A 24765-nucleotide genomic window follows, 5' to 3' on the forward strand; every position below is an offset into this window, starting at 1 on the left:
CAGGAAGAGGCGCCCAGCCCAAGCTCTCCAAGAAGACGAGGAAAAACTCCCCACGAAGAGTTCTTAAGACACAGGGGAAGAAACCTCGGGAAAGGCAATTCAAAGAGAGATCCCCCTCTTCACGGACGGCTGGGAGTATATATGTGAGTATGGGCAATTTTCTTTTTTTGTTTTTAGCGTGGGGAAACCAGAGCTCCTGGAGGAAACCCACGTAATCACGGGGAAAACATCTGAACTCCATGCAGAAAGACCCTGATCCAAGTGGGTTTAAGATTCAGGATCTTTCTGCTGTGAGGGGGGCAGTGCTGACCACCGTGCTGCACGAACGTAAAGTCTTGACCCTCAAACAGCCGTTTTCAAAGTGCTGTTTGGGGGTTAAAACTGATTAATACTCACAAATACCTGTGTTTGTGTAAGTCCCTGTCCCTGAGCTGGAAGTCTGTGTGTGGGCTGTAGATGATCTTCAGACGCCACACATGAGTACACGGTACCACTTCTTCTTCTTTTTCTTCTTGGCTAGCTGACTCTCTAGAGCCGTCAGCTGGGAGTTCAGGGAGAACTCTTTCTTCTTCCACTCCTGCTCCTTTTCCTGGAGAGTCTTCCTGAGGTCTTCTGTGGCCTGAAGGAGGGATGATTTTTCCTTCTGCCACTCGTTATGATGAGTTTCCAGCTGCTGCTCAACCTTCTGCAGAGCATCTGCAAGAGTTTTGTTTTCTTGTTTCTGCTCTTCAAGTTGAGCCGCAAAGAAAGTCTTTGATTTTTCTGTCTCTTCCACCTTCTGCTGCCAGCTGCGACGCTGAGTCTCCAGCAGATCCTCTGCCTTTTTCAGGGCAGAAGAAATCTTCCTGGTCTCTGCTTTTTGTTCCTCCAGCTGGGCTTGATGGGAAGCCTTGACTCGTTCCAGTGTCTTTTTTGCATCCTCCTTCTGTTTAGCGAGACTCTCCTCCATTTTGTTCAGCTTTGCTTGCAGCTTATGAGCTTGATCCCGCTCAAACACAAATTCGGCCTCCAGCTGTTCAGCCTTTGTGCGAGCCTCAAACTCTGCGGTGTCCTTTTCAAAAAGCTGCAACTTAAGGCCATGAGTTGTCGTCTCCATGTTGGTTTCAGCCACGGCACGCAGCTGTTTCTCAACACGGACCTGTAACTTCATGGCCTCGACTTCACTTTGAAGGTCCTCGTTCTTTTTGGTCATGGCCTCCAACTTGACTTCAAGTTCTTTGGTGTAGGATGTCTTCTGCTCAAGGTCGCTCTGAGCTGTCCGCAGCATGAAGCAGATTTTCCTGAAACGTAATTTCAGAGTCTCAGTATCTTCCTGTTCAGAGCGGTTATGTTTGGCTGGAGCCGCGTCTAGCAGGGCTTGCAGTCTACATATTTCACTCTGCATCTGCTCTTTGCTCTTGTTGTCCTCTTGCTTGTCCTGGAGCTGATCGATGAGAGCGGTCAGCGAGTCCACGTGGATGTCCAAGTGGAGCCTCTGCTCAGATCGACCCCTGGTCAGCCTTGCCTCGCTGTCCTTAAGCTCGCACCTTATTTCCTCCTCCAGGGAATGGAGGTAGAAATCAAGGCGTCTGGTGGCGAAATCCTTGACTTGATGAGTCTGCTGATGGATCTCAGCGTTGTTTCTCCTCTGCCTCCTCTGCTTTCTCTGACTTTGTGTCGTTTCCATTGTAACTCGCGTTTGAACTTGTAAAACCTCTTTCCTAACTTGTGACGATGAAATTCGTGTCTGAATACTCGACAGTGAAAATCGTGTCTGATGCAGGTTTGATTCTGAGAATCAGAATTTTATAGCACAACATTCTGGAAGTGACTTGATGACATCATCAGAACACTGTTCTTTGATCTTGTTGTTGCTATGGGATACCTTTTTTTTTGTTTGTTTGTTTTTCAAAGATGGCTGACTGAATTTTTTAAAACTTTATTTGTAACAAAACAATTACAACAAGGCATAGAAAAACATTATAGAGGAATAACATACAAGGCATGGTATAGAAAAGTAATTTAACATTGATATTATAATGCAGAGCAATAAGTAGTAAAAAAATAAACTAAAAAAAACAGAAAAACAAAATTGTGAAAAGGAAAAATGCATTAAGTCGATCTAGGGGTCATAAAAAAACTTTCAGTTCTTCATAAGTTTTGAGGAGAGACTTGGATTATTTTCCTTCCATTAATTTTAAGGCACTCAGATGATTGGCCATAAAGTCCCTTTAAGTAACTGAGAAGTGGGCTTTAATTTTCCACCATTTAGATGTGTAGATAAAAAAAATGCCAGTAGTGTAAGGCTGTTTAATATCAAGTGACCTTTAGTGTCCTTGAGATCAATACCAAACACAATAGTTTCTCTTGTGAGAGGAACATGTAGTGGGATTTTGGATGGTAGCAAGTCCTGCAAGTCCTGCCAGAATTTCATACAGTATAGACGTTGACCTGTGGACAACATGTGGTTTCAATTTCAGTATAACAAAAGAAACAATTATTGTGATCAATGTTAAATCTCTTTCTTAGCATTTCATGACTGCCTATCTATGTTTTGAACTAACAGTTTGACTGATATGGGAATTGCTTTAATCACTTTGTCAAACTGAGCACGTGTGCAAACTATATGGTACTTCAAGGAGAAGTTTTCATACGATAGCCAATGTCCTAGATCACTGATGCGATGACTTATGGTGATGACCTGGGTGGGGACGCCACCTTTTACTCAGGCCTTTAGTGCTATTCATCCATCTAAATAGTTTTGGTGTGAGTTGCAGAGTTTTGGAGGTATCTGCCGTAGAGATAATATAATCTCTAAGGCTTTTGGGGGCTTCCTACATGCCAGATGGGAGGAGTTCAGTGAGTTTAAAGTATAAAAAAGCTTAGTATTTTCTCTGTGATGGATGACTTGGTCGATGTTATGTGTGGCCTGATCGGTTTCATTCCATCCATCTAGTATTTCAATTTTAGTGAGCAGACTCTTCAAATTATTTATTAAATGTAAAGAAAAAAGGGTAGAACCACCACAGTCCACATTAAGTGCTGTGGAAAATATTCTCCTGATAGTTTCATTGTTCCATTTTTACTTCCCGGTTGATCTCTGGTCCATCTGATCAGAGATGCCAGATTTCAGGATCGTTACCAAGCAGCTTTATGGTACAGAGTTCAATCATATAAAACAGCTCCAGGTAACTCTGTGTGGTTTTAGAGATTCAATAAAATCATATCATCAGCTTTATGTGTCCACTATTGCAGTAAGTTAGACAGGAAAGTTATTTGTCTTATAATATATTGCAGAATACAGTAAAGTAAAATAAGTAAATGGTGGTGTGAGTTGCATAAAAGAAAATCATTTTTATTCTCATCTGGCAAAACACAGAATATAATTTGTATCATTTCAGAGATAAATAAACTGCAGACAATTGGACTCGAGTCATAGGGACTCGGACTCGAGTCGACTCGAGTCTCAAATTTGACGACTTGCAACTCGACTCGGACTTGGAGGGTCAGAGACTCGAGACTCGACTCGACTTGAGACAAGATGACTCCCCTCGACTTGAGACAAGATTGATGACTCCTCTCGACTTGAGACACGACAAACGAGCCCCTCCCTCATCACTCTTTCACCTGACTGCTGCTCTCTCCTCTCTCTCCTCCCCCCTCGCGCGCCCGCTTCACCACGGTGCAACGAGCCCCTCCTTCACCTGACCGCAGCGCTCTGCTCTCCTCCTCTCTCTGCCTCCTCTCTGACAGTCAGTGAGCTGTTCCTGTCAAAAACATGACGTGTCGTGGCTTTTATACCTATGGATGTTAACATTAGAGCTGGACAGTATTACGTTACAAGGCTGGTAAACATATAGCTTCGCTGTTTGTTTTTGTCTTGTTAGTTTTTTTTACCCTGCGCTACGTTGACTTTGCTCGTCTCAGCCATAGACTGTAAAGGTCTCAGCTTTATGGTCATCACCATTTTAAAAAATATTTAATAAATCTCTAAAGCCTCTATTTTCTTCTTCTCTTTTATTTTCTTCTCTGTGCATCAAACGTCAAAGTTTGATGGCCAAACCATTTGTGTGTGTTTTTTTTTTTTGTGGGGGGGGGGGGTTCTTCACTATATTAAGGACAACTAGGGGGGGGGGGGCTATTATGATAACTCAAATATTAGATTTTTTTTTTTCCACAAATAGGCCTGTTTTGAAATATTTTAAATAATTACTCCATAATTTAATGAGGTCCCACCCATAGATATAGAAATAGAAGTATATAGTTTCTTTATCTATGGTCCTGGCACCCCCTGCACCCTCCAACCTGGGCCCAGGAATGTAGCCTTTCCCCATCTACCTTGGTCTAAATGATCAAACATGTAATGTAAGAATAGATCAAATTAACAGCTTTATGCTTTAATCCATTCAGACTAGACTGCATGCTCTTTTTTGGATGAGGAACAATAGTGAGAAACTTGACTTGACATAATCTGCGACTTGACTTGACTCGACAACCTTGTGACTTGACTCGACTTGACTTGACAACCTTGTGACTTGACTCGACTTGACTCGACATAACCTTGTGACTTGACTTGACTTGACTTGACATAACCTTGTGACTTGACTTGCCCATGACAAAAAAACTTGGGACTTGCTTGAGACTTGGACCAAATTACTCGATACTTGCTTGCGACTCGGATTGGAGGGAGGGAGGTGCAATTGTCTGCTGTACAGTGTATAATGATCTAATATATGTGTAGTATATACATAGTACAGCACTGTATAAGTTTGAAATTTTTTAATATTATTACCATTATCATTACTATTATCATTATTATTACATTACATAACTATGGTGATAATTACAGACAGACAAAGATCAAAGACAAGTGCATTTTGAAAATAATTTAACCCTAATCCCACCACTTTTTTCTTTTTTGATGATCTGAAAAATGATCCGATCCATGACTCAAAACCACGATATGATCCGAACCATGAATCTTTTGATCCGTTGCAGCCCTATTGTTAGATGAAGTGTGTCCCGAAGCTGTCTTTAATAGTTTCTTGTAGAGAGGAGCAGGATATTGCTGTTCAAGACTTAAGACGTAATGTAACTGCATCATAAAGCCTACATGAACTGCTGGCTACTCTCTCTCCTTCACCACAGACTGCTGGTCTGGTGTGACAGAATCTCTCATGAGCCTGACATGCCATTTCATTGACGCTGAATGGACAAGAAAGCAGGTCCCACACTGGGGAAAACCTGAAAGAGACATTCCTCAGTATGCTTGAGGACTGGAAGATGAGCAAAGACCATGTAGCACTAGTGCTTCGAGACAGCGGAGCAAATATTGTGAAGGGAATGAGGCTTGCTGAACTCCCAGACCTCAGCTGCACAGCGCACACCTTGCAAATTGTGGTGAATGACGGTCTGTCAAGTCAAAGAGCCGTCACAGATGTCATTGCAATACTTAAGAAGTGTGCAACACATTTCCACCACTCCAATCTGGCCAAACAGCATTAGTGAGACATTCAGAGGGAACTTGGTCTGCCAGAGCACAACATAATCCAGGTTGTTCCAACAAGGTGGAACTCAACGCTCCACATGCTGCAAAGAATGCTGGAGCAAAAGTGTGCGCTTACCATCTACTGTGGTGAACATGGAGGACTTGCAGGTCCATTGTGTCCAATTTAATTGAAACTCTTCTCCCAATAGATGAAGTGACACTTCAGGTGAGCCACAGTAACTCATCAGCATCCTGCATCATTCCTTGCCTGGCTGTGCTGAAGATGCTACTTCATGATGATGAGGGTCCCTCCACAAAAGGCATCAGAACGCTCAGGCAAGCCATGAGGGAGAGCCTGGACAAGCGTTTCTCAAAAGTAGAAGACACAAAAACTGTGGTGCTGGCCTGTCTCTCAGATCCTCATTATAAGAGTCATCCATTCTCCTCTGCCATGACATTGAGCAAGGATGGTTGAAGGAGGAAGAGGACGCTGCCACACAACAGACCACTCGAGAAGAGCAATGCTGCCACAGAAGGAGCCAGTGTGGAGGAGCAGGCAGCTGCATATGGGACACATGAGAATGAAACACCCACAAAAGGCAACAGAGAGAAAACTGGTGACCTGCTGGCCAGTATCTGCGTTAAGGATGAGCTACATCTGTACCTGAAGGAGCCAGTGATCGACAGGCAGAAAGGGGACCCACTCCAGTGGTGGAGACAGAATGAAGGGCGCTTCAAGCTACTTATGAAACAAGCAAGAAACTCTGCTTTTTGCACCACAATCTGATGCTGCTCAATTGGGACTACTAATTGATTTGAGACTCACATTTCTGTGCAAATTTTATTTAACTTTGTTTGATTTACTTTATAAAACTTCAGGAAGCTATTTATTTATTTATGTATAATATATTTAATAATTTATTTATTATAAGAGATGCTGCTGACCCTGGGAGCTCCCTGCACTTTTTGTAAGCTGTTTAATAAACATATGCTTAAAGACATTTAAACCAAGTTAAGTGTTGGAGTTTGTATTAATTAAAATTTTGACACCAATATTTTCACTTTTACTGCAAATGAATATCGGCTCCAAATATCGGTTATCGACCTCCTTGACTACTAACAATCGGTATCGGCCCTGAAAAAACCATATCGGTCTATCTCTATCTTTCACAAAATATCTTAACTAACTAGCCAAGTAAGAAAAGTTAGAATGACTAAATTTAGCCATTACTGAATTTATTAAGTGTTCAAAATACTGGCAAGAGCAGAGGCTGATTTCTCTCACTGGCTGGAAAAAGTAATACAGAATGTAACAAAGTCTCAGTTTACATTCATCCTGACGCTAAAATGTTTTAAAACTGATTTGTTTTTAATCATTAGATTTTTCAGTAAAAGCTGCATTAAGCAACGTTTGGCTGTTAGGATGACATAAAGGACGGTTCTTGTGAAGACTATATACACTTGACAGAACAAAACAGGCTGCATTATTTCACAAACAGCTACTTTGTAACTGTAACTGTAACTTTGTAATTCAATTTATTTAAACATATACAATATTTTTGTTGCTTTTTGTTTAACAATAGCACTTTTGAAAGCAATATGATCAGATCAAATTCTGAGTTTAAATTCAGAATTATGACAAGAAAGTCAAGATTATGAGAATAAACTCAGAATTTTGGAAATAAATTCAACTGTAATTCTGACTTTTTCTCCACTTAAAATTCAGAACTTTAACTTTAAGCTCAAGACTCAATACATTTTACACTTGTGGCCTAAACTCAAATAAATTTTAAACACTACTACCAAATATGAGTTAAATTTTAACAGCAGATCACATTTATCAACTCAAAAACCACAAGAAAAAAAAAACTAAAGTTGATGACCAATTACAAAATAGGCTCTTCACCATATTTAACATGTTCTACCTGTGAAACTCAAGATGTTCGACTAATATTTCTGTAAGACAAACAAAACTTAATCTGAAACCTACAACTACAGTGTTGTTATTAAGACAACATTAATAACCACTCTGATCATATTCCCTTCCTCAAAACTCCACAAAGAAGTAAAATACACTCATCAATGACAGAGAACATATGAACTGAATCATTATTCTCTGTCAGCTTCACGCTCAGAAAGGAATATCACGACTCATCATCGTGGTTAGCGAGACCAAACACTTTAGAAACACATTTCTCAAGTCAGAAACTATAGAAATGATCCCTGAAAGTATAGTCTTAGTTTGACTGAGGGTGAAAGCAGCAGGTCATTCACAGGAGACTCATTCTCACTCAGGGTTCCTCTCTGCCATCAACATGTTCCTCCAGTTGTTGTGTCTCTTCTTGTTGTTGTGAGTAAAACTGTAAAAAGCACAAGCAGACATTGAGTGTCTCTGACAGCATGTCTGTGATACAGAGAGCTGACAGTCAGGAGACAAAAGCAGCAATGAGTTGTGATAAAGAAAAGCTTGCTTCAAAGTAAGAAAAACAGATTCTGAAAAGCTGCAGTGATTAAATGGTTAATCAATTATTAATTGAACAGTTTGATAAACAAATCATTTTGGGTCATTCTCAGGCTTTTTAAATGTGATTATTATCTGCATCTTATCTCTGAAAAGCTGAACCTGCCAGCCTGCAGGAAACTTCCTGCTGCAAAAGAATAAGTGACTAATTCCAAAGCTGTTTTGTCACAAATGAACATTAATTAAAATTGTTTTCATTCCTAGAAACCTAACCTTTTTTAAGAGTGTCAGACACACACTCCCCAGTTCTCTACATGATGATGAGACTCTGACACACCTGTGATGAGTGGCTCAGACTCTCAGGTTAGCTGTGGTTCTGCTGAACCTGGTTTTGTTTTAACAGAAAGGAAGAATCTGCATCAGATCAGATAGTTGGGTCTGGGTTGTAGAATGGACAGTGTTGTGAATAGATGAATATGTGCTGTGAGGAGAGAAATAAAGCCTCAGTGTGTACAGAAATCTGTTTTAATATTGAACCTTTTTAGAGACAAATTAATAACATAATATTACATTTATATTTGCAAAGTTGACATGCACTGAATTATACATGAACGTATGCCTTGTTGTAATGTCTACAGTATATTATAGTTTTTGCCAGCACCAGTCTGTATGCTGGCCAGTGGAAAATAAGTAGAAAATAAGTGAACAGGATTTATGAACAGGAATTATATCTTGATTATGTTCTGAACCTCTGAACCCTGAGTGAGAATGAGTCTCCTGTGAATGAGCTGCTGCTTTCACCCTCAGTCAAACTAAGACTATACTTTCAGGGATCATTTCTATAGTTTCTGACTTGAGAAATGTGTTTCTAAAGTGTTTGGTCTCGCTAACTACGATGATGAGTCGTGATATTCCTTTCTGAGCGTGAATCTGACAGAGAATAATGATTCAGTTCATATGTTCTCTGTCATTGATGATCGTTCTTTACTTCTTGGTGGAGTTTTGAGGAAGGGAATATGATCAGAGTGGTTACTAATGCTGTTTCAATATCAGTATTGATTTTACCATTCTTTTAGATTTGTAAAAATACTAGATTTCTGTAGTCTAGACTGAATCATGTCTGTCAGTGAAATACTGTTGTTATCTTTCTGTAGAACATTAAGTTTCACTGGGAGAATATTTTTAATGTCAAATATGAGAAAGAGACTATTTTGTAATTGGTCATCAACTGAAGTTATTTTTTTCTCGTGGTTTTTGAGTTGATAAATGTGATCTGCTGTTAAAATTTAACTCATATGTGGTAGTAGTGTAATGTCCACCGTAGAGATTTTGATGATTAATCATTAATTAATTTGTGTTATTAACAGATAATGGATGTTTTGTGTATCATTTTTCCAGAGTTCACAGGTTTTCTCACTGTTTGGCTCTGCCTTGTTTGTATTATTATTATTATTATTATTATTATTATTATTATTATTATTGGCTAAATTATTATTGTTCAACTATCAGTTCAAGAAAATGCATACATTTTGCATCCCGTCTCCTGTATCCACAAATGAAAGTAGATTTTCTAGTAAGGAGACAACTTGATGATAGTGGACTGAAAGAGATGTGGTCAGCAATTTTGATAATCAGTTCATTAAAATCACTTAATAATTCAGGTCATTTATCAGAAAGATGATAATTAGGGCCACATGAGGAACATTTATTTATATGATGTCAGAACTAAAATTAATTTTTTACATGAAGCCCTAGAAAAGTCATAAAATAGTCAAAATTCTGAGTTTAAATTCAGAATTATGAGAATAAATTCAACTATAATTCTGACTTTTTCTCCTCTGAATTCTGACTTAAAATTCAGAATTTTAACTTTAAGCTCAGGTCATATTTTGTTTACTGATCATGAATCGACCTGAATTATTAAGTGATTAATTAATGAATCGATCATTTTGGTCAAGTGAAAAAGAGGAACCCTGAGTGAGAATGAGTCTCCTGTGAATGACCTGCTGCTTTCACCCTCAGTCAAACTAAGACTATACTTTCAGGGATCATTTCTATAGTTTCTGACTTGAGAAATGTGTTTCTAAAGTGTTTGGTCTCGCTAACCACGATGATGAGTCGTGATATTCCTTTCTGAGCGTGAAGCTGACAGAGAATAATGATTCAGTTCATATGTTCTCTGTCATTGATGATCGTTCTTTGCTTCCTTGTGGAGTTTTGAGGAAGGGAATATGATCAGAGTGGTTACTAATGCTGTCTTAATAACAACACTGTAGTTTTAGGTTTCACATTCAGTTTTGTTTGTTTGACAGAAATGTTGGTGTTATCCCTCTGTAGAACATCTTGACTTTCACAGGTAGAACATGTTAAATATAGCGAAGAACCTGTTTTGTAATTAGTCATCAACTTATTTTTTTTCTTGTGGTTTTTGAGTTGATAACTGTGATCTGCTGTTAAAATTTAACTCATATTTGGTAGTAGTGTAAAATTTATTTGAGTTTAGGCCACAAGTGTAAAATGTATTGAGTCTTGAGCTTAAAGTTAAAATTCTGAATTTTAAGAGAGAAAAAGTCAGAATTATAGTTGAATTTATTCTCAAAATTCTAAGTTTATTCTCATAATCTTGACTTTCTTGTCATAATTCTGAATTTAAACTCAGAATTTGATCTGATCAATATGATGTGATTATATTGATCAAATCAAAAGTGCCATTGTTAAAAAAAGTAAAACAACAACAACAAAAATATTGCATATTTTTAAATAAATTAAATTACAAAGTTACACTAAAAAACCCTAATAAAACGATTGTAGCAGGGGGATACTGAGAGGCAGGTACAACTGGCCAATCAGGAGGAGAGCACTGGAGTTGTTAAGAGGCTCATGAAGCACAGGTGTGTTAGCTTCACTCAGGCTACTGAGATCACTCCTGTGCACATGCTGCCTTGGTAAGCCAATCAAATCTGTTGTTGGAGATATTTGTTTTTAAAGGTAATGTAGGGGTGCAAAATGCACCCTGAGGTAATTTATTTATATATATTATGTAAATAGGGAATCTTTGTAAAAATGTGGGTCAGCCAATAATTAATTCTTTCTTTTGTAAACGGTCCTAACAGTCCCAGAATTGTGCCAGTGGCGAGGTATGGGAATGTCTCGTTGTTACCAAGCATTGTTTGCATGTCTGTAGACTGAGACTTAACATGTGCTCCCTTAAATTTGCAGGGAAAGTGCTGGTTGCCGTTTACAGCCTATTATATTATTTGAATTTTGTTTATTGGGTCTAGTAAGTATGGCTAACCTATAGCTCTCCTTTTTGTTTTAGTGCTGCAGCTGGTGTTGGTCTTTGGTCACAGGACCAGCTGGTGCAGTGGGAGTTCACCCATTGATTTGTGGTGTTATCCTTTTAAGGTTTGCTGTGGCACTGGTATTAGTTTGGGTGTGTTTCTGTTGGGGTAAAGAGGGTTTATTTTGTTTTCTAGTTTTGGTATATAATTATTTATTTTTTGTTGTTCACCTATAGTATACTACCAGTGCACCAGCCTGCTGACTGGTGTGCCACCACCCCCTGCAGCGAGACATGCTATTTTTTAACTGTTTAATTGATGTTAGTGACCCTTCATTGTAATAAAACAGCCTGTTATGGCATTTTGACCCACACTGACTGTTGGCTTCATCATTGAAGTTCGCCTGTAGGTAAGTTTTAGAGCTTAGCTGAGTGTCACACAAAGTTAAATAAAATTTGCACAGACATGTGAGTCTCACATCAATTAGTAGTCCCAATTGAGCAGCACCAGATTGTGGTGCACAAAGCAGAGTTGTTCAGCGTGCTCTCCAGTCAGACGGCTTCTCTTGCTCTCATAAATTGCAGAGACTTCACTGAAGACGTGCTTACTTGGAATTGATGAGGGTGGTGCACAAAGAAACTTTCTTGCTTGTTTCATAAGTAGCTTGAAGCGCCCTTCATTCTGTCTCCACCACTGGAGTGGGTCCCCTTTCTGCCTGTCGATCACTGGCTCCTTGAGGTACAGATGTAGCTCATCCTTAACACAGATACTGGCCAGCAGGTCACCACTTTTCTCTCTGTTGCCTTTTGTGGGTGTTTCCATCATTCTCATGTGTCCCATATGCAGCTGCCTGCTCCTCCACACTGGCTCCTTCTGTGGCAGCATTGCTCTTCTCGAGTGGTCTGTTGTGTGGCAGCGTCCTCTTTCTCTTTCAACCATCCTTGCTCAATGTCATGGCAGAGGAGAATGCATGACTCTTATAATGAGGATCTGAGAGACAGGCCAGCACCACAGTTTTTGTGTCTTCTACTTTTGAGAAACGCTTGTCCAGGCTCTCCCTCATGACTTGCCTGAGTGTTCTGATGATTGTGGTGCAATGTTTGTTTTTGTTATAGTCCAGGATGATTATGGGCTTTTTCTCACTTCCTGAAGACACAGCTGCATCTTTGTGAAGAGTGGTCATCAGTATCACATTCCATCATTTTTTTCGACAGTATGAAACAGCAGTGGTGGTGTCTGTAAAAACAAACTTTGAGGAAAGTGGAGCCTTGTCCTTCGCCTGCAACATTTCAGCAGGCAGCTCAGGTTTATTTTTTTACTGTGCCCACCATGGTGAGTTTCCTCCTGAGAAGTTCTTGTCCAAGGTCATAGCTGATAAAAAAAAAAAAAAATGTCACAAGTGATGTTGTGACCTACACTGAGCATGTATTGCCGGAAGCGGCATTTTCCATGGAAAGGGAGAAAACGTTCATCTACTGTCACCACTGGACCTGGGTTGAACATCAGTGGAAGGAGCTGCACCCATCTCTCCCAGACATCCCTGATGGGAGCAAGCTTGTCAGATTTTGCTCTGGGGTCTGTTGTCAAATCTGAGGACTCTTGATATCATTTGAAAGGTCTGAAGTGACATTGTTGCCCGGAAAATATTCCGGCCTGTCGATGCGTCCCAGAGACTATCAGTGGCCTCATTGCTGGATCTGTACACTCCAGCAAGAAGAAGAACACCAATGTAGGCATCCAGGTATTCCTCATCAGTGTCATTCCAGATGTTGCCATGGACTTTTTTCCTTCAAGGTTTATCATAACAATGATGACTTTTTTTAGTGACAATGGCATAAACAGATCAAAACATGTTTTCATGTCACTTACTCTCGTCACAGCAAACCTTGTGATCTGGCAAAGGTACCAGAGGAGGCCCAACCGGCTGCCGCACAAATGTCCTCGAAGGGTGCCCCCTTGAAGAGTGCCCAAGAGGCAGCCATCCCCCTGGTGGAGTGGGCCACCACCCCACTAGGTGGAGTGACTCCAGCATTGTCATAGGCCAGAGCTATGGCCTGGACAACCCAGTGGACCAAGAGCTGCTTGGACAGAGCTTGGCCTAGCCTAGCTCTCCTAAAACTCCCAAAAAGTTGGTCAGTCTGCCTAACTGGGCTTGTACGGGTGATATACACCCTCAAGAACCAGACAGGACAGACCAGGTGCAACTGAGCCGGCTCTGCAGATTCATGTGGCGGAGGATGAAAGGATGAAACACAAAGGACCGAGGGAGCACCTTGGGTAAGAAGGCCGGATTTGGCAGGAGAGAGACGGCTGAACCCTCTTCCCCCAACCGCAAACAGGACGGAAACTGCAAAAACAAGAGGACCCCCTGTGTCCCACAGGAGACCGGGTTCCAGGCCCTCCCTGCACACCACTGGCAAAACCTCTTCCACCTGCCAGCATAAATTACCCTGTAAGAGGGAACTCTGGCTGCCTGCAGGGTAGCCATAACAGCAGGGCTCAAACTGGTGGGCGGCTCCTGTTTAAGGGCCAAACATGCAGCCTGAAAATTCCCGGACCCAGGTGCCAGAGCTATCCTCGATCCTGCGACAGCATGTCCGGCCTGACTGGGAGGCACCATGGGGTTCCTGCCAGCAGCCTCTGCAAAGCTGCCATCCATGGCTGATGTGGCCAATCTGGGGCCACTAGCAGAACCCTGGCCCCCATCATCTCTGCCTTGGCCAGAACGGCTGGCATGAGGGGAAACGGAGGAAATGCATACAACAGGCCTCGGGGCCACTGACCTGCAAGAACGTCTACTCCCAGTATTCACGCTGGACCTGCCAAGTCGTGCAGAGACCATGACTGCAGACCCCCCTGGTGGTTGATGTAAATGACCATGGTTGAATTGTCGGTCCGCACCAACAGGTGCTTCCCATGAATCACTGGCCAAAAATAAACCAAAGCTCAATACACTGTTCCCAGTTCGAACAAGTTGATTTGAACCCCTCTCCAAAAGGGGCTCCACAGGCCGTGGGCTGGGTGGTTCTCCCATAGGGCACCCCAGCCAGCCTCTGAGGTGTCTGTTGTTATGGTCACCCTTGAGCACACTGGGTCCAGTGGAACTCCTCCCCTGAGGCCTAGGGCGTTGGTCCACCATGCAATCATGGGAAGGGAAATGGAAGACACTGGGATAGCCCTCCAGCCATCCTCGTGGGGGCTCACCTTGTGCCTGGCAAGCCAACGCTGCAGCGGCCTCATGTGAAGCAACCCCACGGACACCACCTGGGATGCTGCTGCCATGAGGCCCAACAGCCTCCGGCCATGCTCCACTGATACACACTTTGCCACAGTCAACTGTGACAAGCTGTCCATCAACACCGCTGTCCTCTTTGAGGTCAGGACAGCTCTCATCGAGGTTGAATCCAGGACCAAACCAAGATACTCCACCCTCCTTCATGGAACCAGGCAACTCTTCTCCCTGTTCAAGGCCAACCCCAGGTCCTTGAGGTGGTTCAACACTGCCAAGGTGTCGAGCTGTCGCCTCTGTGTATGGGAATGTGGAAGTATGCATCGCGGAGATCCACCGTAGTGAACCACTCTCCCTGCCTTATGGATGACAGAAGGCATGACAGATGAAGCATACGGAAAGAGAGGCGCCTCAGGAAGCCGTTGAACCTCTTCAGGTTTAAGATAGGACAGAGGCCACCGTCCTTCTTCGGAGAAGAGGGGAAAACCTCACCATCGCCATCCTGCGACATTGCCTGGGAAGCCAAGGCTGTCTCTCGGACTGAGTGCGATGACAGCACAGGTGTGGAATAAAGCCTCACGTAGCGTACGACCTCCTGGCCGCAGCGGTTCCTCTCAGCCCAAACACACAATGTCAGCCACGGGAGGTAGCGTTCTCCCTCACGGGAAAAGATGCTCCCTGCAGCACCACAGCAAAACCAATGATCCGCACACTCTTCCTTGCGATCAGCTCCTGTAGAAAGAAGGCAGATAACCATATCTATCGGAAACTTCACAGAATTACATCTCAATCTGAAACCAATACTCACGCCGTTCCAGGAGGAAAAAAGAGACTAGGTAGGTGATCGCACACCTGTATTAGTAGGCTTTGACTGTGCCCAGGGGTGGAAGTGTTAATTTGCTATACTGTCTCCTGAAACAGCTCACCCTCAGAGAGAGTGACACATACGGTGATGTGTTGACCAAATATGAAATAGAACAATAATTAAAGGAAAAATACAACTTAAATTAAGTCTTAAGTATGTTATATTTTGGAGAAAAAAATAAACACATTACATACACTATAATGTCAACAATTATAGAGAGATAACACCAATACTTCAAAGACAGACATAACAAACTAAAATTTATCTCGTCCAACTACAAAAACCTAGTATTTTAACAAAACTAAAGCAATTATAACAGAAAATGTTATTAAGGCAGTAATGTTAACCACTCTGATCATATTCCCTTCCTCAAAACTCCACCAAGAAGTAAAGAACGATCATCAATGACAGAGAACATATGAACTGAATCATTATTCTCTGTCAGCTTCACGCTCAGAAAGGAATATCACGACTCATCATCGTGGTTAGCGAGACCAAACACTTTAGAAACATATTTCTCAAGTCAGAAACTATAGAAATGATCCCTGAAAGTATAGTCTTAGTTTGACTGAGGGTGAAAGCAGCAGGTCATTCACAGGAGACTCATTCTCACTCAGGGTTCAGAGGTTCAGAACATAATCAAGATATAATTCCTGTTCATAAATCCTGTTCACTTAATTTCTACTTATTTTCCACTGGCCAGCATACAGACTGGTGCTGGTAAAAACTATAATATACTGTAGACATTACAACAAGGCATACGTTCATGTATAATTCAGTGCATGTCAACTTTGCAAATATTATGTTATTAATTTGTCTCTTAAATTACTGTCCTAATGTCAATATTGATTTTACAATTGTTTTAGATTTGTTAAAATACTAGATTTTTGTAGTTGAGACTGAATTATGTCTGTCAGTGAAATACTGGTGTTATCTTTCTGTAGAACATTAAGTTTCACTGGGAGAATATTTTTCATGTCAAATATGGGAAAGAGACTATTTTGTAATTGGTCATCAACTGAAGTTATTTTTTTCTTGTGGTTTTTGAGTTGATAAATGTGATCTGATGTTAAAATTTAACTCATATGTGGTAGTAGTGTAATGTCCACCGTAGAGATTTTGATGATTAATCATTAATTAATTTGTGTTATTAACAGATAATGGATGTTTTGTGTATCATTTTTCCAGAGTTCACAGGTTTTCTCACTGTTTGGCTCTGCCTTGTTTGTATCATTATTATTATTATTATTATTAATATTATTATTATTATTATTATTATCATTATTATTATCATTATTAAATTATTATTGTTCAACTATCAGTTCAAGAAAATGTATAAATTTTGCATCCCGTCTCCTGTATCCACAAATGAAAGTAGATTTTCTAGTAAGGAGACAACTTGATGATAGTGGACTGAAAGAGATGTGCTCAGCAATTTTGATAATCAGTTCATTAAAATCACTTAATAATTCAGGTCATTTATCAGAAAGATGATAATTAGGGCCACATGAGGAACATTTATTTATTTGATGTCAGAACTCAAATTAATTTTTCACATGAAGCCCTAGAAAAGTCAGAAAATAGTCAAAATTCTGAGTTTAAATTCAGATTTATGAGAATAAATTCAACTATAATTCTGACTTTTTCTCCTCTGAATTCTGACTTAAAATTCAGAATTTTAACTTTAAGCTCAGGACTCAAAACATTTCACACATGAGGCTCAAACTCAAATAAATTCTCTCCTGTAGAAAGTAGAGAGAAAGTCCCATCATAAATTTCCCACAAACTGAAAGTTAAGAGTAACCACTGTTTTTATTTAAGAAACAACAAATTATTGATAATCAAAGTTGATCTGTCAATGAAATAGCATATTAATATTACATTTCTCACATGGGAACCAAACCATAACCACATTTTGACATGCAACACTTGGAGGCTGAATCTTCTTTTCATGGTTGTTAACACATTATGAATTTAAATAAATATTTCCTTAAACGAGAAGTGTGTGATTTCCAGTGGCATCTAACGTTCAAACCTTAGATTGCAACTAAGAGGATTTACCCCGACACCGCCCCTCCCTCACCAAGAGTACGGTGGCCGTCAGTGGACAAAATGGCGAGCGAAAGCTATCTCACAACAAACTACAATTATGTGTGTAGGATGAATGACCTGTCCAGCAGAAAACAGGCAACCTCTGTGTCACTGTGAAAACGTTTGTCCTCCATCAGCGATTTCACGCTGAGATCAAGTCACTGTTAGTGCAGTTTGTCCGCTCGGCGCTGCCGTAGACGGCGCAGGATGATGATCTCCGTAAGTCGACCCGACCGTATGTAACTATAAATGGCTATTTCTAAAGTAACGGGAACATATAGATTATGAGTTTATGTTGATTGATAATAATAAATAACATACTTATATATAATATATCTCATTTTTGTACATAAATCCCTGTAATTATTACACACTGGTCCTTTAATATAGAACATGAAGTACCACTCTGATCATATTCCCTTCCTCAAAACTCCACAAAGAAGTAAAGAACAATCATCAATGACAGAGAACATATGAACTGAATCATTATTCTTTGTCAGCTTCACGCTCAGAAAGGAATATCACGACTCATCATCGTGGTTAGCGAGACCAAACACTTTAGAAACACATTTCTCAAGTCAGAAACTATAGAAATGATCCCTGAAAGTATAGTCTTAGTTTGACTGAGGGTGAAAGCAGCAGCTCATTCACAGGAGACTCATTCTCACTCAGGGTTCCTCTCTGCCATCAACATGTTCCTCCAGTTGTTGTGTCTCTTCTTGTTGTGAGTTAAAAGTAAAACTGTAAAAAGCACAAGCAGACATTGAGTGTCTCTGACAGCATGTCTGTGATACAGAGAGCTGACAGTCAGGAGACAAAAGCAGCAATGAGTTGTGATAAAGAAAAGCTTGCTTCAAAGTAAGAAAAACAGATTCTGAAAAGCTGCAGTGATTAAATGGTTAATCAATTATTAATTGAACAGTTAATTAATCGGCAACTGTTTTGATAAATGAATCATTTTGGATCATTCTCAGGCTTTTAAAATGTGATTATTTTCTGCAATTTTTATCTCCTCTCTGACAGCAAACTAAATATCTTTGGGTTGTGAACAAAACAAAACATTTGAAGACGTCACCTTGAGCTCATGGGAAACACTGATCACTATTTTTCACCGTTTTCTGACATGTTATGGACCAAACAACTACTAATTAATGGAGACAGATTAATCAGCAGCCCTACTTAAAACACAGCTAAGCTAATGACAGAGCAACAGCCCCAGGACATTAAAAGTTTCACTGACTTCAAAAAAAAAAATGAAGCTCTGTGAAAGCTACATGATCAACTGCTTCTCTGATCACTGCTGTTTGAAAGATCATCCTGAAACAGGAACACTTAATATTGTTGTGAGCTCCACTCTGATCATATTCCCTTCATCAGTGGACCACTAAGAAGCAATGAATGTGATCAGTGGGTTTCTCCCTGTCATCATTAAGCTCCTCCAGTTGATGCATCTTGTCCAGTCATGTGTTTATATGACAGACAGGGTCTTTCTTTTTACAAAAACAAGTCATTTGTCTTGCCAGTGTTTGGACCAACTTTTCTTTTTTTTTCTTCTTACTATCCCTTGTTATCACTCTGTGCTCATTTTCTCCTCTATCTGTGTCCTGTCAGAGTTCTGCAGTGATTGACTGTTATTCTGTGACACATAAACTGGAGGAACTGGAGGAACTGGAGGAACTGGAGGAACCTGAGTGAGACTGACTCTCCTGTCAATGACCTGCTGTTTCCACCTTCTCTCCAACAAGGATTATACTTTCAGAGATCTTTTCTTTTGCTGCTGCCTGGACAATTTGTTGCTGACATCTTTGGTTTTGCTAATAATGATGAGTCAATTTCATTTCTTCTGAATGTGTTCAGTTTTCATGTTCTCTTATTGATGATTGTTGTTTGATTATTAATGGAGTATCAATGGAGAGAAGATGATCATAGTAGCTTTAGTAGTATTGTGAAATATTCATGTCCACTGAGCTACTTTAGTTTTTGCGTTTCTACTGTTAAAAATAGTATAAATATTGTATGTGTTCCATTTAAGCACAACTCTGAAACATCAGTGATTGAAGTGATTGAAACATGTGTGGTTGAAGGTGTCTAAAATGAAATATGGTCTGCTTGTCATGATGATGATGAGATGTTTCAGGTCTGAGCTGAATCAGAAAGTGATTTATAATTCAGATCATACTGACTCTTTACTGCCACTGATCACTGCTCTTTGCTTCATTTTGAATTGTGAGGAGAGAAATAAAGCCTCAGTGTGTACAGAAATCTAATCTAATAAAAATAATATTTGCAAAGTTGACATGCACTGAATTATACATGAACGTATGCCTTGTTGTAATGTCTACAGTATATTATAGTTTTTGCCAGCACCAGTCTGTATGCTGGCCAGTGGAAAATAAGTAGAAAATAAGTGAACAGGATTTATGAACAGGAATTATATCTTGATTATGTTCTGAACCTCTGAACCCTGAGTGAGAATGAGTCTCCTGTGAATGACCTGCTGCTTTCACCCTCAGTCAAACTAAGACTATACTTTCAGGGATCATTTCTATAGTTTCTGACTTGAGAAATGTGTTTCTAAAGTGTTTGGTCTCGCTAACCACGATGATGAGTCGTGATATTCCTTTCTGAGCGTGAAGCTGACAGAGAATAATGATTCAGTTCATATGTTCTCTGTCATTGATGATCGTTCTTTACTTCCTTGTGGAGTTTTGAGGAAGAGAATATGATCAGAGTGGTTACTATTCCTGTTGTAATATCAACATTATGTTTTAAACTGTTTTTGTGTTGTTAAAGTGATAGCTGTCTGTAGTTGAGACTAAATAAGTTTGTGTTTGTTGTCTGTCAGAGAAAAACTGGTGTTATCTCTCTGTAAAACATACAAATGCATATCAAAAAGTGAATAGCCCAAACAACGTCCGGAACGAGCACGGCGGCAATGTGTTTCAGTGGGGACTCATTTCACTGGCCAGGACACAAGATGGGGTCACCGCTCCCTTTGAAGACCCAGTCTACCTCAAAGCAGCTGCCTTGGATCCAGCTTTTTCTCTGTTGTGGGTGGAGCCCCATGTGCTGGTCAGTCGTGACGTCAAGGCAGAGGTGGCACAACGAGTTAAAGGTAAATATTATTGAGTTTAATGTAACTTTTTTTTCTCATAATCTGATCTAACTGACTGCAACAATAATACTTGTTAATTCTAACACACTTGACCTCCTACACTAATTGTAATAAGGGCTCTTTTGTTTCTGCTGATTGCCAGAACTGATCCTGCAAGATGCAGCACAGACAGAGCAACCTGTGACTCTTACTGATGAAGAAGAGCAAGAGGAGCTTGGACAAGGAGAAGGACTGTTTGCTGCATACCATAAAAGACAGAAGAAGGATGTGGGGACCACTCCAGCACTACAGCTAAGTCACTACCTTGACATAGCCGAAGGACAGAATGCTCTTTGTTCTGGGCAATGAACATGAAGACTCTTCCTTCACTGTTCTGAGTGGCCATCAGAGTGTTGGCAGTGCCTGCCTCCAGTGCTCCAGTGGAGCGAGTTTTCAGCCATGGTGGCATCATTCTACGGCCCCATCGAACACAAATGACTGACAGACTTTTGGCCAATTTGGTCTTTTGCAAATGCAACACAGCATAGGGCCCTGAAATAACAGAAAAGTGCACAACCCTGTTCAATGTTATTTTTATGTGAATTCAATGGTTAACTGCTGTGGTGCTAGTTCTAGTGCAATATTCTATGGAAATACAATGTCAGAACTTTGTTTTTTTTTACAAATAATCTCAGTTGCACTTTATCAGATGTGTTTATTCTGTGCAGAAATATTTGAAAAGGAAGAATATTCTTGCAGAGTTAATGTTACGAGTTAAATGTTAAATGTTACTGGTTAATAGTGCAATATAAAAGTTCAATGTCAGCACTAGTTTTCTTGTAAAAGTTAAATTCCCTTGTTTATCAAATTTGTTTTGATAAATAAATATAGATTTTAAAAGCATACATGATCTGTGTACATTTAATATATTATTAGTTTGTTGTTAAAATGACTCGAAAGGACTCAAAACTCAAAGTGTAGGACTTGCGACTTGACTTGCGAATTGATCTCTTATCGGCCGTCGGATTAAAAAGAAAGGCTGATGCCGATATGCGTCAAAATGCCACATATCTGCTCCGATAATCAGCCCAGCCGATAATCGGTCTATCCCTAGTCTAAGACTTTTTCTTCATCTCAGTACTGTCAGTCTATAGTATAGTCTATAGTTTCTGACTTGAGAAATGTGTTTCTAAAGTGTTTGGTCTCGCTAACCACGATGATGAGTCGTGATATTCCTTTCTGAGCGTGAAGCTGACAGAGAATAATGATTCAGTTCATATGTTCTCTGTCATTGATGATCGTTCTAGTTGTCTGTAGTTGAGACTAAACAAGTTTCTGGTCATTGTCTGTCAGAGAAATACTGGTGTTATCCCTCTGTAGAACATACAAATGCATTTCAAAAAATTAGAATATCACAGAAAAGTTTTTTTTCCCCCATAATTTAATTCAAACTGTTAAACTTTTAGATTTATTACACATAAACTGAAACATTTCAAGTAGGCCTGTGTGGTATACTGGTTCGTACCGAAAACTGGTCTTTATTTTCATTATGATATTAATTTTTCATATACTGTTTCCAAGGAGGTGCATAGCTTCTTGTTTTTCACTTATGTCCAATAGAATTTGTGCACACATATAGATAGACACATTAGGTCCATACAAGGTAATGAGTGAGATTCCAGGACATGTCAAGAGAAAGTTAAATACCTTCACATGAGAAGTAACCTTCAGAATTAGGTTGGCAGTCACAATATTCTCTGTGTGTTGCTAATCTGAATTCTGCTCGATCGAGCTTCATTAAGTCATCTGGGACTCCTGAACTCTTCTTCAGTGTCTGAGTGAACCATTCTTCAGAATTTTTAACTACAATAAATTCACAAGATAAAATTCTGAATTTTAAGCCAGAATTCAGAAAAGTCAGAATTATAGCTGACTTTATTCTCATAATTCTGACTTTATTCTCATAATTCTGACTTTGTTCTCATAATTTTGACTTTTCTCGGGCTTCACGTGAAAAATTTATTTGAGTTCTGACATTAAAATCAAATAAATGTTCCACATGTGGCCCTAACTCACTTCAATCTGTCCCTAATCCTCATGTGTGATTTTATACTCTAAACAATTAAACAAATGAAAAAAATAAAATATTTCTTTCCAATTTTGTAAATACTTGAAAGGGAATGGGAGAAAAAACAACATATATTAAATGCACGAATGTCTGTGGACTTAATTTGCAAAGCATTGTGGGTGTAGTTGAAAAATAAATCAAACATTAAAGAGCAGTTTACTGTAAAGGATTATTATTGTGGTTTTTGTTACAGTCATATTTTGTTTACTGATCATGAATCAATCATTTTGGTCGAGTGAAAAAGAGGAACCCTGAGTGAGAATGAGTCTCCTGTGAATGACCTGCTGCTTTCACCCTCAGTCAAACTAAGACTATACTTTCAGGGATCATTTCTATAGTTTCTGACTTGAGAAATGTGTTTCTAAAGTGTTTGGTCTCGCTAACCACGATGATGAGTCGCGATATTCCTTTCTGAGCGTGAAGCTGACAGAGAATAATGATTCAGTTCATATGTTCTCTGTCATTGATGATCATTTTTTGCTTCCTTGTGGAGTTTTGAGGAAGGGAATATGATCAGAGTGGAGAGTTTAGAAACTGTTTAATAAAGAAACAACAAACGTTTTGACAACCTGTTAATTTAGATTCTTTATCAAATCCTATGTTTCTTAATTTAAACAGCCTTATTATGGTAAGATAAATTGTCTGGATATATAAATCTTCTTAAAATAAAGATTTTCTCTTGACTTCTCCATCTTGTTAGTTATATTATCACCTCTGAAGGATCTGATATGCAATAATGATTTTTTTTTTTTTTTTTTTTTTAAAGGCTAGTCTGACTCACAGGATGTACTTTGTGGGTATAAGCTGCCATTGGCCACTTCAGGCAACATCACTGAAAGTTAAGGGTGTGAATCTCACTGACTGAGACCATATGTATCTCGATACATGTTCAATGATATGATACATCTTAGAAGTTTTTAAACAGCCAACGATTCAGTATGACATGATTCAGCTCTGTCACAATACAATACAATATCTTTACTTTCTCTTTAATCTTTACTTTTCAATTCAATTGATTCTATATTTGTAGAGTGCTATTAGCTGCAAAAAGAAATCCTGATAGTTTTACTAAATGTAGTAACAGGAGAGACAGAGAGGAGACATTACAGTGGTGTTGACATCTTATTAGGACTCTCGTGCCTTAACAAGAATCTGAACAAACTTTATAACTATTAAAAATGCATTTTTGCAGTAAGATGATGTGCTGCTCTGTTTCATATGAAGAGTGCTGTGGTTTTGATTAGTGTGGGGAAACAGTGATACGTGTTACCTGCTCTCACAGTGACATGACGTCTCTGTGGGTCAGACTTGTGTCTCTGTACTCTGCTGTCCACTTTCACATTTTGCATAAATGACTTGTAACAGTGTATCTCTCAAATGAAGAGTAGAGACAGGAGAGGGAGGAGGGAGCGCCTGTTTTGTGTGAGCGAGGCAGCAGGCGTCCAGTGAGAGCGGTGCAGACAGAGGCAGGAGGAGAGAGAAAACAGAGGAAAGTTACAGCAGCAGTTCATTGATGCCAAAAATGAAATATATGCACATCCTAATGAGATGCATCGATTCGTTAGCACTGCATCAATGTTTCTGATTATCAGAATTGTTGATCACATCTCTGTAATCCTCCAACCAATTCTTTTCCATGTTCGCCTCCTGAAAAACTCATTGAGAAGTAAAGAACAGTCACCAAAGACAGAACATATGAACAAAATACATTCTTTACCATATTTTACATGTTCTCCCAGTTTAACTCAAGATGTTGTACAGATACAACATCTATATCTCTCTGAGACAAACATAATACTTGATCTTAAACTACAGAAACCTACAGTGTTGTTATTAAGACAGCATTAGTAACCACTCTGATCATATTCCCTTCCTCAATACTCTACAAGAAAATAAAGAACAATCACCAATGACAGAGAACATATGAACTGAATCATTATTCTCTGTCAGCTTCACGCTCAGAAAGGAATATCACGACTCATCATCGTGGTTAGCGAGACCAAACACTTTAGAAACACATTTCTCAAGTCAGAAACTATAGAAATGATCCCTGAAAGTATAGTCTTAGTTTGACTGAGGGTGAAAGCAGCAGGTCATTCACAGGAGACTCATTCTCACTCAGGGTTCCTCTTTTTCACTTGACCAAAAT

General features: G+C 39.7%; 1 protein-coding gene, 8 non-coding genes and 1 pseudogene across 9 annotated transcripts; 5 read left to right on the top strand and 5 right to left on the bottom strand.

Annotated features, from left to right (window-relative positions):
• Positions 1-463: 463 nt before the first annotated feature.
• Positions 464-2413, bottom strand: LOC146330604 (uncharacterized). The gene is made up of 2 exons (XM_084711530.1): positions 2371-2413; positions 464-1560 (listed from the first exon to the last, which is right to left on the bottom strand). The coding sequence occupies exons 1-2, from the start codon at positions 2411-2413 to the stop codon at positions 464-466; spliced, it is 1140 nt and encodes a 379-aa protein (XP_084567656.1).
• A 5077-nt stretch (positions 2414-7490) lies between these two features.
• On the bottom strand, positions 7491-7706 carry LOC146330605 (small nucleolar RNA U3). Its single transcript, XR_014769908.1, has one exon. It is a non-coding gene; the product is annotated as a small nucleolar RNA U3 (small nucleolar RNA).
• A 1036-nt stretch (positions 7707-8742) lies between these two features.
• LOC146330606 (small nucleolar RNA U3) lies at positions 8743-8958 on the top strand. The gene has a single exon (XR_014769918.1). It is a non-coding gene; the product is annotated as a small nucleolar RNA U3 (small nucleolar RNA).
• A 999-nt stretch (positions 8959-9957) lies between these two features.
• On the top strand, positions 9958-10173 carry LOC146330607 (small nucleolar RNA U3). Its single transcript, XR_014769889.1, has one exon. It is a non-coding gene; the product is annotated as a small nucleolar RNA U3 (small nucleolar RNA).
• A 5475-nt stretch (positions 10174-15648) lies between these two features.
• LOC146330608 (small nucleolar RNA U3) lies at positions 15649-15864 on the bottom strand. Its single transcript, XR_014769925.1, has one exon. It is a non-coding gene; the product is annotated as a small nucleolar RNA U3 (small nucleolar RNA).
• Positions 15865-17794: 1930 nt separating this feature from the next.
• Positions 17795-18010, bottom strand: LOC146330609 (small nucleolar RNA U3). The gene has a single exon (XR_014769895.1). It is a non-coding gene; the product is annotated as a small nucleolar RNA U3 (small nucleolar RNA).
• Positions 18011-19914: 1904 nt separating this feature from the next.
• LOC146330610 (small nucleolar RNA U3) lies at positions 19915-20130 on the top strand. Its single transcript, XR_014769901.1, has one exon. It is a non-coding gene; the product is annotated as a small nucleolar RNA U3 (small nucleolar RNA).
• A 1502-nt stretch (positions 20131-21632) lies between these two features.
• On the top strand, positions 21633-21828 carry LOC146330611 (small nucleolar RNA U3; annotated as a pseudogene).
• A 1095-nt stretch (positions 21829-22923) lies between these two features.
• On the top strand, positions 22924-23139 carry LOC146330612 (small nucleolar RNA U3). The gene has a single exon (XR_014769927.1). It is a non-coding gene; the product is annotated as a small nucleolar RNA U3 (small nucleolar RNA).
• Positions 23140-24466: 1327 nt separating this feature from the next.
• On the bottom strand, positions 24467-24682 carry LOC146330613 (small nucleolar RNA U3). Its single transcript, XR_014769916.1, has one exon. It is a non-coding gene; the product is annotated as a small nucleolar RNA U3 (small nucleolar RNA).
• Between the last annotated feature and the right edge of the window lie 83 nt (positions 24683-24765).

The sequence above is a fragment of the Lutjanus erythropterus genome, chromosome 3 (assembly GCF_056507025.1).
Source record: "Lutjanus erythropterus isolate fLutEry1 chromosome 3, fLutEry1.hap2, whole genome shotgun sequence".
In the NCBI taxonomy this organism is placed as follows: Eukaryota; Metazoa; Chordata; class Actinopteri; order Lutjaniformes; family Lutjanidae; genus Lutjanus; species Lutjanus erythropterus.